This window comes from Cervus elaphus, chromosome X (genome assembly GCF_910594005.1).
Source record: "Cervus elaphus chromosome X, mCerEla1.1, whole genome shotgun sequence".
Classification (NCBI taxonomy): domain Eukaryota; kingdom Metazoa; phylum Chordata; class Mammalia; order Artiodactyla; family Cervidae; genus Cervus; species Cervus elaphus.
In genome coordinates this window covers 137,116,581-137,128,625 of record NC_057848.1, presented here as the reverse complement: position 1 = coordinate 137,128,625, position 12,045 = coordinate 137,116,581, and the positions used below count along the sequence as shown (strand labels likewise).

General features: G+C 39.6%; 1 protein-coding gene across 2 annotated transcripts in view; it reads right to left on the bottom strand.

The window, feature by feature from the left end:
• SRPX (sushi repeat containing protein X-linked) overlaps positions 1-12,045 on the bottom strand; it is a 140,625-nt gene that overhangs the window by 79,538 nt on the left and 49,042 nt on the right. The window contains exon 2 of one of the 2 annotated variants that reach the window (XM_043895561.1): positions 4,088-4,147. The exons of the other annotated variant lie outside the window; for it this stretch is intronic. Within the exon in view, the coding sequence (XP_043751496.1) occupies positions 4,088-4,147 (60 nt within the window). The remainder of the gene's footprint in view (positions 1-4,087; positions 4,148-12,045) is intronic. 2 annotated transcript variants of the gene reach the window in all.

The window sequence follows — 12,045 nt, the reverse complement described above, 5'->3', positions numbered from 1 at the left end:
CAAGCAGAATTTCCTGGACTTCCTGGGGAGAAGTGTTGTCCCAGGCTTAGTCTAGAGCTGATTAAGTTTGACCACGTGGATACAGACTTGCAGGAACTTACACCAGGCCTCCAGCCCTTTCTGGAATGAAGTTTCCTTCCTCTGGGGTTTACACATCCAGTCTGTACGTGCTAACATTTTAAAATGAGAAAAATCTGACCCTGAAGTGAAGTACAAAGCGGCAGACTATCTCCAGTATTTTCTTCTAAGTATAAAAGAATTTTTGAACCGATTTTAAATGTTTTAGTTCTTTCTTTGGTGATGGCTCCTGGTAAGCCACGAAGGTAAGAGATTTCAAGATCGCAGGTAAATGAGAAGCCTTTGGGGGTATGCTTGCTTAGTACTGACAAGCTGTGGATATTTCTTCTATAATTAAAAGTCCTTATGATAAATTCTGAAAAAATCCATAGATGCCTACCACTCCAAGACTTGGAACCTATTGGCTTCTATGACTACTAGAAGTGATGTATATTTCTCCCTCCCTCTCTTTCTGCCTTTCTTTTCCAACTGTAATAAGAAAGACCACCCACAAGGAAACTCCAAAATGTACTTAGTGTTTTAAAGCTCAAAGAAGCACTTTGTATGGTCCACAAAGGACTTCCACAGTGTTAGATCTTAAAGGTCATCTGTGGCCTTACCTCTTTGTCTTTGTCCTCTTTGCCCCACCCCCTTTCCCTAACTCCCCCACTACCTCACTTCCTCTAAGTTCCCCTTGTGGACTGCTACGCTTCTGTGCTTCTCTAGTTACAGCCTCTTCTTCTCCTGCCAACTTGTCCCCTTCACTGCCTTTTTGTCACCATCTCACAGGCCAAACTGAAATCCTGGACTGAGAACTGGGCTCCAGAGAGAGCAACTGAAATCCCCATCAGGGCAGATGGGTGATGAGGTGAGAAGGAATACGGGAGACCCAGAGGGAGGTGATGAAAACAGTGAGCTGGTAGCGTATGGTGGATACTGGGCAAAGTCAAGAGGACTGGGCTCATATTATCTAAATCTATCATCTCCTAGTAATTCAAAACACTTTTCAGGGACTCAGGTTCCTAATCTACATAAGTAAGGAATCTGATGAAATTATTTTAGAAGTCCCATCTATTGCATTGGACAAAACGTTCATTTGGGTTTTCCCCTAAGATGGTACAGAAAAACTTGAATGAACTTTTTGGGCAACCCAATACAATGTTTATTTTTATTCTGATCAAATTTTATACCAGTTTGAAAATGTCCAAAAAAATTTCCCATCTAGCTTTGTAGTTGTATGATTCAAATTCAAATTCAAATTCTGCCTCTCTGCCCTCCTACCCATCTCACACCCACATCTACCTCCTTTCTCCTTCTGACTAATAACTTTGGGTATTCTCCCATAATCCTTCCAGCTAAAGGCAAATCCTTTTTACATTGTGGGTTCCAATCACAATTCCACAGATTTACAACCTGGAAGGGCATCCAATTCTCTATTTGTTTTTCGCTCGAATGTTGAAAACACTCACATCCTCCAACCTCTGGACTTTGATGTGAGGTTAGGAAGTACAGGGTCTTAGAGTAAACCAATGTCAGGCAGCAGACCCACAATGCTCTGCACACATATTACGGTTGTCTTTTCCACAACTGTGCCCAGGACAAATATTTAACGTTAGCAGGTACATTACAGAATGATGGGCATATACATGTATCACAAATTTACATACTTCAGTACAACCAGGCCATTAGCAGTTTTCTTTTTTTTAATTAAGATATTCTAAGCCTTCACCCAGCTAAAAAACAGTGCTGGCTACCTATCCAAAAGCTATGCTGTTGTCAACATGTGGGGGAAAGAATCCTGTTTTTATTTTTTTTCAAAAGGAATTTCTTTTGGATTACTTCCCAAGACAAATCTTTGGAAGGTATTTTGACATTTTAACAGCCCTGCAGTGACAGTAATGAAAAAGTCACAAAGTGACTTGAATTTGAAGTGCATGCAAATACCATGAGTTACATGTGTATTAAATGATTCACTTTGCTGTACAGTAGAAAACAAATCAACATCATAAATTAACTATGCTCCAATAAAAATTAATTTTAAAAATAAATGTTTTAAAAAGTGAATTAGCAAAATGTTTAAAATAGAGATTTACAGAAAGGAAGCTCTTATGCTGCTTCAATTAAGACAGTTTATTTAGGAAGAAACCTAAATTAATTCTTCTGGAAAGCTTTTTCATCTCCCTGGGCCATTGTGGAGTTCCTGGGGGTAAGCAGTATCATGTAGCAGACTAAGGAGGAACCACTAGTAAACTCTGGATGTTGAGCTAAAACATCTGGAGTTTAAACCCAAACATAATGTTTGCTAGCTGTGTGAGTCTGGGCAAGTCACCTCCCCTCTCTAATCTGCGGTTCCTTCATCTGTAAATAAGTAACAACAACATATCTCTAATGCCTTCCTCCTCCCCTCCACTAGTGTGAACACAGAATAGCATTCCAAGTAAAAGAATCAAAAGCCAGGCTTGCCACATTAAGTGTTGGTTACATTTCACATCTTCTTTCTTTTATAAATTATGATTTATATCATAAATTTAATTAAAAAACACTGAGTACATACTCTGTGCCAGACACTGTGTAGGGGCCTGAGGATCTACAACTAATCGCCTGGTGAATAATGGTTTGCCTCTAAGTTTTAGAATTTAAAAATAACTGACAATGAAAACAATTCCCTAAGAAGTATATATTCTTAAATATTCTAGATGAGCTTTAGGGCAAGCACATATTTTGGCCATCTGGTCTACCTTCCATACATCCAATGCTGTGAAGGGAGGATGAACACTGGGAACAATGATCCAAGGGCACTACACAATGCCTCTTATACATGTGAAGGGTCACATGGGTATGCATGTGTTTTAGGAAGATTTTTTTTTAAACTCTCAATCAATTAAGAAGTATTAGGAATAGGAAAACCACCTTACTCCAAACAACTCATTAACAAGTCTGTGCTTTGCTTGACTGGTTAATTCCTGAGGCAGTAATACAGGAGCTATGGATAGGAATGAGTATTTGTAGTCACAGGTCATAAGCAAACATGGAATATGGTGGGAAACACACCTGGACATAGGTACCAGTCATTATATTAGAAAGGTTGTTCACTTGTGTAGAAAACAACTGAAGGACTTTCTCCAACCAAAGAATGGCCAGTACTACCCTCATCCTCCTATAAGTCAGATACATCATGACAGAGCAGGGGAGTGCTCTTGCCAAAATATAGACAAATTTTCTGGACAAAAAGCCATGATAGAACTTTATTAAGCAATTTGATTCAAATTATATCTCAAATGTAAAAGAAACTGAATTCAGCAAGGAATAATCTAAATTTACCTTCACTTTTCTCAGGACTCCTTAAGTTTCAAAGAAACAACTCACCAGTAGAAAATATTTATTTATGGACATACTTACCTGAGCCTGCATAGAACGTTCTTGATTAGGCTTTTTATACCTGCTGGAAGGGGTGAATTGCTGAAAATGTGTAGAGATGGAATTCTTTATCATTAAAGTTTCATTGGTCAACACACTTTACTCATCATTTCAGGAGCCAAGCCACACTCAGAAAGAGCACAATGAAATGAGCTTATGAAAATCAAGTTTTCTCATTCCCCATTCATCTCAGTACATTAGCAGCACTGGGTCCAGATTTGACCTTGGAAGGTTTACTCAGGATGAGTCTGGCTGTAATGTATGAATTAGGTAGAACTCATGGCTTGATTTTCACTTTCATCAGCTAGAGCTTGGCTTTGCAGAAGTAAGGATAGTAAAGAAATTGATGAGAATAAAATGACCACTGGGGTGCTGAAGGGCAGCACTTCAGAGATTTTCAAATGCTTTTAGTTTTCTTTCATTTGTTTTTTTCTGTATTTTCTTTTAAATGGGAGCATATGCATGTTACTTTTTAAACATTTTCTTTTCTGGACAGGGAATACAAGTGAAAATGTGTTGTCTGGTCACTTTATTATAATCGGTTCTGCAGGGCAAGAGGGAAAGTTCTCCTGGCATCAGCAGGTCTTCATTAGCACATAAGCAAAGCATTCACCTTTATATTTAGCGTCTGAATACACGACTTCATCATCTTCTAGCGGTGAATCTCCAGATCCTACAATAAAAAAGAACAGAAACTGCAGCAAGAAAAGCCACATGATATGGATGAATATTTTGAAGCACTGCTTTGGCACAGTTCATGCAAGAGGGGCTATTAGAACGCAGAGCAAGAGTGAAAGCTTCTGTGGCCATTCACAAAGGGACAGGGGACCGCTCAGAGTGAACCCGGCTGGACTGAGATTTCCAGAGCCCGTCAAGATGAGCCTCCAATGGTTTGGGAATCACCATGTGTCCACTGGAATTCTGGACTCGAGATTGAGAGCAAGTCAACTTCACTCTGAGAAGAGGCCAATGAATATGAATCTCATGCCAGCGGAGACGCAGTAAAATGTGTGTGACTCAGGCACAGCCCAGAGTTTCTCCAGCAGTCAAAGAAAATCTGGTAGAACTGGGTGTTTATGGTACCTGAAAATAAGTCCATCTTGTGAAACGAACTTGGGTGGAGGATAAGGAGGCAAATCAAATGTCTTAATGACAAAAGAAGTTCAAAGCTGCCTTTGTCTATTTGTAGGAAATGAGGGCTGAAACTGATGACATGGATGTTTGTTCGAAACCTCTCACCCAGGCATGGCTAAAGTCAAATTTCTTGATGAGTCCTGCTACCCTTGAAAACCACAACCTCGGAGAGAAAGTCTGTGTTTAATTTAAAATTTTAAACTTATTTGGAAGTTGGAACTGAATCATTTTTCAAATGTTAACTGTTGAATTCCAGTGAATGGTGATTCTTAAGCTCTAGAGCGGTATCAGGCCCCAAACTTCAAAGCAATAATCTTGAATTTTGAGATCTCTTCCTCTAGCCTTCCTCTTCTGATCACTGACTGTTGAATTAGCAACATCTTGATCACACATTTACCAGCAGGGACTGCAACCATCACAGGTAAGAACATTCTCTTTTATGAGTTTATTCAAAGCTCCACAAGAGAATTGAGTAATGGTCCTGCTCTGCTTGTATCCTGGATGAGAGATGGTGAGTGGAAATTAAAAGTGATGAAGGACAGACCATGTCCATTCGGAAAGGACTTTCCCAACTAGAGAAGCCCAGTTCTGCTTCAGGTTTCTTTACCTGGTCTCTGGCCACCCAGGCAGGTATAAAATTACATAAACTGTTCCTTATTCCATATCAAAAAATGAACACAAAACTCTTCAGGAAAGCAACCTAGCAACATGAATTAGAAGCCTATATTCAAATCCCTTGATCCAGTGATTCCCCTTCCGGGAATCTATCCCGAAGAAATAATATTAAATATAGAAAAAGAATTTGCATTTGTTGTATACCTGAAACTAACACTGTAAATCAACTATACTCCAATTTTAAAAAATTAAAAGAATATACAGAGATTTCTTTGCAACATCATTAAAAATAGAAAAAGACTATAAACTGACCGAACAGTCAATATTATGGTTAAATAAACCAAAGTACATTCACTGGATATAATATAAGGTAGTCATTAAAATGTTTATAAAAGGTTAAATAAAACAGAAAAGGCTTAGGTTATAATATTAAATGAAAAACGTGCTGTAACAAAATTATATAAATGGTATGATTTATAATAATGTAAAACAAATTCAAAATAAACAATGCATGGAAAAGAGTCTTTGATCACTGGATGCTCTTCTTTCTTCTCTTCTAAATGTTCCATTATAAACATATGTTACTTTCATAATGGAAAATAGATTTTATTATTCACTTAATGCAAAGAAGTGTAGTTTCCAAAATATGTTTTGAACGGATCAGAAGCTTTTAAAAACTTACTGTCCCTCCCCTCCTACCCTGCCCCCTTCCCCCAGATCAGAGCTGAACTGGAAGTCCTCCAGAACTGGTGAATTCTCCAACTCTATATGGCACATTTCTCAGTGTTGTGAGATATGTCTCATATTAAGAGCAATTCCCTCTTTTCAAGTCACCCTGGCCTCCATATAATCTATCTAGGTAGTAAGAGGATCTGGACTGATTCCTGGCTCTAAGCAGAGAAGACAACTGTCACAGGTTGGGCTCTTTGGGAGGTATAATATCTTACAAGATGGAGTTTAGTACACGCAGTGTTTATTAGGGATCCACACCTCTGAAAGGGATAAGAAGGAAGTATGTTTGGAGAGAGGGAGAAGTCAAGCTTTAAAATCAGCCCTGTGACAGCTTCTGTGCATGCATACATGCTAAGTCGCTTCAGCCGTGTCCGACTCTTTGCGACCCCGTGGACTGTAGCCCGCCAGGCTCCTCTGTCCATGGGATTCTTCAGGCAAGAATACTGGAGTGGGTTGCCGTGCCCTCCTCTAGGGAATCTTCCTAACCCAGGGATCGAACCCACATCTCCTGTGGCTCTTGCACTGCAGGTGGTTTCTATACCACTGAGCCGCTGGGGAAGCCTGACAGCTTCTGATGTTGGACTAAAATGGCTGTACCCTACTATCCCTATTTCCATTGGTCATTGGATACGGCCCACCTCGAGGATATGAACTTGGGTGAAGCACTCCTAACAGCTGAGGCAAGCTCTTAAGGGACTGAAAGCTGACGGGTGTCTGAGAACAGCATTACCCCCAGTTGAGACAATCAGTCCTTTTGAAGGCACATCTGATCAATGCATCTCCGTGACCATCACAAAAACACTCACAGAGAATCAACTGGAGATGTGTTAAAGAAGGGACGCTCCATAGAGATGGGACGGGACTGAGACCTACTGGAGAGACAGGGCACCTAGGGTGCACAGCCCCACTTTACCAGGACAGCAGCATTCTAAGACAGAGTCATCACATGTTGTTTAATATAGTGAAAAATTAAACATCTAACAATAGGGGCATGAGCAAATTATTTTATATCAACAAACTATTTTATAGCCACTAATCAAGTCTGGAAAATATGTGTGAAATATAACCAAGCAGGAAAGCAGATACTGCAAACTCTATACAGGATGAAGTATGAAACTGAATATATATACACACACACACACATATATATATGGCTTTCCAGGTGGCGCTAGTGGTAAAGAACCTGCCTGCCAGTGCAGGAGATGTAAGATGTACAGGTTTGATCCGTGGTGAGAAAAATCCCCTGGAGGAGGGCACAGCAACCCACTCCTATTCTTGCCTGGAGAGTCCCCATGGACAGAGGAGCCTGGTGGGCTACAGTCCATAGGGTTGCACAGACTCAGACACAACTGAGGTGACTTAGCATACACATATGTATATATATTATATATATATAATGACATTATATATTCTATATATATCATACAAAACATGTCACATATTCTATATGTTACATACATATGTTAAATTTGTAATATGATAAAGTGGGATTACTAATCAGTGGGGGGGAGGTCAATAAATATGCTGAGATTAATTGGCTATAAATCATATACAAAGAAAAACAAAAACTAAGTTAGAATTCTATCTTACGCCAAACCAAAAAATAATTTCCAGACAGTTTATAGACCTAAATTTGAAAGCCAAAAATTTGAGGAAAATGAGGAATATCTGCATAAACATGAGGTAGGAAAGGCTATCAAACAAAACTCACAAACCATAACCCATAAAGAAAAATATGGCCACATTTCACTGCACAAAAATATAAAACTCCTATGCAATAAAAGACACATAAATAAAGTTTAAAGACAAGACCCAGTCTGGGAAAAAATATTTGGAATGTATATAATGCAGAATTATTATCCAGGATATATAAAGAAGATAGTCCAATGGGAAAAAATGACAAAAATGATTAGAAGTTTTATAGAAAAAAAAATGACCTGAATTTGAAGCAAATACCATAGAATGTTAATATAAAAAAATCTTCAAGCTCACTGGTATTCAGGATAATATATATCAAGATACCAATTTATACTCAGGAGATTGGCAACAATTTAACTGTCAAGGCTGTCATGAAACAGACACTCTCAAGTTCCAATGGTAGAAATACAATTGTACAAGTAGGCTGGAAAAACTTTGCACTTCATTTGAAACTATCCTTCAAATCAGCCCTTCCATTTCTAGACATACGCCTCAGGAATTTTGGCATAAGGCAGGAGTAGCCGTGTGCGAGAAGGTTCCCTGCAGCATTGCCATTAGTAAAAACAGATGTATACAACCATTCCTAGAAATAAATGGAGGTGTATTATTCATACAATAAGAAGCTGTAAAAGTTCAAATGAGTGAACTTGATCTACACTAAACAAGATGAAATCTCAAAACAATGATGGTAAAAAAAAAAAAGCAAGTTGCATAATAAATACAGCATGAGATTAAGTATACAAAATTTTTAAATGCAGAATATAATACAATATGTTTTCTAGAGATATGTGGTAAAATGGATTGGAAAGATATACAACAACTTTATATTAATGGCTTCCTCTGGGCAGGGAGGAAGGAGAAGGAAGCCAAATGCATACATGAGGAGCCACTGATGTCTCAGTTCTTACAAAATATCTGAAGTAAATGTGGAAAATATTAACATCAGTTGAATATAGATGGTGAATACTTTGCTTATATTTGAAATATTTTGCCATGTTTTTAAAAGGAAGAGAGGGAGAGAGAAGAGGAGGGAGAAAAGAAAGAAATGGGAGAAATGGGAAAGGGGGCTGAAAGAATACACCATAAATCTCCATGTTGGAGCAGTAGAATTAGAGTGAAAATTTCCACCCTTTTTTTTTCTATCATGTTTTCTTCATTGAGCATATCATTATGTAAAAATTTATATATATATATATATGATAACTCTTAAAGACAAAAAAAATGGTGGACTGTGGTATCCAATACTTATGATTAATTTCATGCTGAATGGCTTCAGTTGTGTCTGACTCTTTGCAACCTTATGAATCATAGACTACTAGGCTCCTCTGTCCATGGGATTCTCCAGGCAAGAATACTGGAGTGCGTTGCCATTCTCTTCTCCAGGGATCTTCCCAACCCAGGGACTGAACCCGTATCTCATGTCTTCTGCACTGGCAGGCAGGTTCTTTACCACTAGCACCACCTTTCACACTACTGCAAGTCCTCACACCCAGAAGCCTTATTACACATCTAAAAGGATGGCTACACAAACAAGTTCAGGGCCAACTGCCAGAAACCGGACTCTGGGTTCTAAGTTTTCTCCATTTGCCTTCACCTGCACACATAACTCCCACAATGAGCCTTGACCCTGCCTCCAGGGGTGTCAGGGATAAACCACATGTACTGTTAAACCACACATTCAACTTAAGATGACAGGCTCAACTCTGGTGTCATTTGAAAAGTGGTAGATGTTTGCCTAGAGAAAGGAGCCCTCGAGGTCACACCATGAGACAAGTCTTTATAATGAGCTGCTGCTGCTGCTGCTAAGTCGCTTCAGTCATGACCGACTCTGTGCGACCCCATAGACGGCAGCCCACCGGGCTCCACCGTCCCTGGGATCTCCAGGCAAGAACACTGAAGTGGGTTGCCATTTCCTTCTCCAATGCATGAAAGTGAAAAGTGAAAGTGAAGTTGCTCAGTCGTGTCCGACTCTTAGAGACCCCATGGACCTCAGCCTACCAGGCTCCTCCGTCCATGGGATTTTTCAGGCAAGAGTACTGGAGTGGGGTGCAATTGCCTTCTCCATTATAATGAGCTAAAAGGAGATATAAGGATGGTTTGCATCATCACCCACAAGAAAGCAGTCTCCCTGGCACAATAAAGCAGCTCTTCTATTGGTTTCTTTGGATAGCTCACTCAAACTGGAAGCCAGGCATTCTCACTACTGATTTTACTTAGAGACTGCAAGGCAGACAGTTCAGAAGATCTCAATTCAGAATACTGGCAGAGATTACTTTGATTAGTAACTCACTTATAATGGTACATCCACCTCCATTTAGATTGTGCATACATGCTCAGTCCTGTCCAACTCTTTGTGACCCCATGGACTGTAGCCTTCCAGGCTTCTCTGTCCATGGGATTTCCCAGGCAAGAATACTATAGTGGGTTGCCATGTCCTCCTCCAGGGGATCTTCCTGACCCAGGGATAAAACTTGCTTCTCCTGTGTCCCCTGCACTGGCAGGCAAATTCTTTACTACAGTGCCACCTGGGAAGCCCCATCTAGATTACAACACACAAATTAATCTCTTTCTACCTTGAACCATGATGACTGTAAGTCAGAAATTCCTCTTTGCCAAAAAATGTTACAGAGATAGGCATGAAAGCTAGCATTGGCAGATGACAACCACAAACAAGCCTGCTTAAGGAGAACAAGGTTTATGGGAAAGACTTTCTCCCTGATAAAAGAGAGAAGCACACAGAGAGAAGATTCTTTTGCCCTCGTTTCTCTTTTCCTCCTTTGGGAGCAATTGTTTAAGGATAAATACCTAAAGCTATAGCAGCCACTTTGTAACCATGAGGTAAGATGTCTCAGGACTAAAGATTTTCAGCTGAGGATGGTAGAGTGGAAGGATAAAAAGAATCTGGGGTCTGTGATGACTATAGTGGCCTACTAAATCAACCCTAGACATCTTACATCCATACTTCTTGTTTGCTGTTGTTTAGCTGCTCAGTTGTACCCGACTCTTTGCAACCCCATGGACTGTAGCATGCCAGGCTCCTCTGTCCATGAGATTTTCTAAACAAGAATACTGGAGTAGGTTGCCATTCCCTACTTTTTGCTAGGTCAATACTAAATGCCCTTTCAGTTTAAACTGCTATGAATAGCATTGTTTGTTACTTGCAAGCTGAATGCATCCAAACTAATTCACAAATGAACAGGGAATTTACTGCCTATTATTGATAGGAGATCAGAGAAAATAAAATAAATGGATATTCCCCCAAATTCCCAGTTTATATTCAGCCTAAACTCATGTATCAACTTCTATAAAAAATGATGACCAGTCTACAAAATGGTTGTCATGAAGGATATAGTAAGATCAAAGTGAAAGTGAAAGTCACTTAGTTGTATCCAACTCTTTGCAACCCCATGGACTATACAGTCCATGGAATTCTCCAGGCCAGAATACTGGAGTAGGTAGCCAGGGGATATTCCCAACCCAGGGATCGAACCCAGGTCTCCCACATTGCAGGTGGATTCTTTACCAGCTGAGCCACAAGGGAAGCCCAAGAATACTGGAGTGGGTAGCCTATCCCTTCTCCAGCAGATCTTCCTGACCCAGGAATCGAACCAGGGTCTCCTGCATTGCAGGCAGATTCTTTACCAACTGAGCTATCAGGGAAGCCCACTGACTAAATTATGTTCAGAAGATCATACTCACTAAAGCTTACTAAAATAGCAAAGGAGATTCACATATATTATAAAAAGATTTTCCACAGTGTTAAAATAGAAAGGAATAAAGAGAGAGAGGTTGGCAGGGAAAGAGAGAGGAAGGTTTCCTAGCAAACTCTTCTTTATTTACAAAAGGCTGTTCCCTTTAGAATTTTGGTTAATTGAGGTTTTATTATGACAACTATTAATAAGTCCTCATATGGTTCAGATGACCACTCTTTGGAAAAAATGCTTCAGTGCTTCTTCCACACAAATACAAATTCTACACTGACTCAGAAATCAGAAACTCGGTGCCATGTCGGATTCTGTCCCTTAGCCATACCTGGAGCCAATTCCATTTATAATTCTGCTCTCCTTGCAGAAACTTCATCTAAATTAACAGACTTGCAAAGAACTAGTCACTCCTTTTTTCCAAAGTTCAAAGAAGGGTCTTCCTGGCCTGCTAGGTAGTTAATATCATTGAGTCAACAAACTCATTTTTAAGAAATATCTATTATACGTATTAGAATTACATCAGGAATTTAGATTTAAAAGACTACTAGAGTGCTCATCATCCTAAACTTTTTTTCATTGTGACAGTGGGGAATACAGGGAGCATTCAAGACCAATGGAAGAAGTGGCCAGTCTGCTAAACCATATTCCTTTATTGACTGTGATACATGATGCAAGTTGACAGATTTGC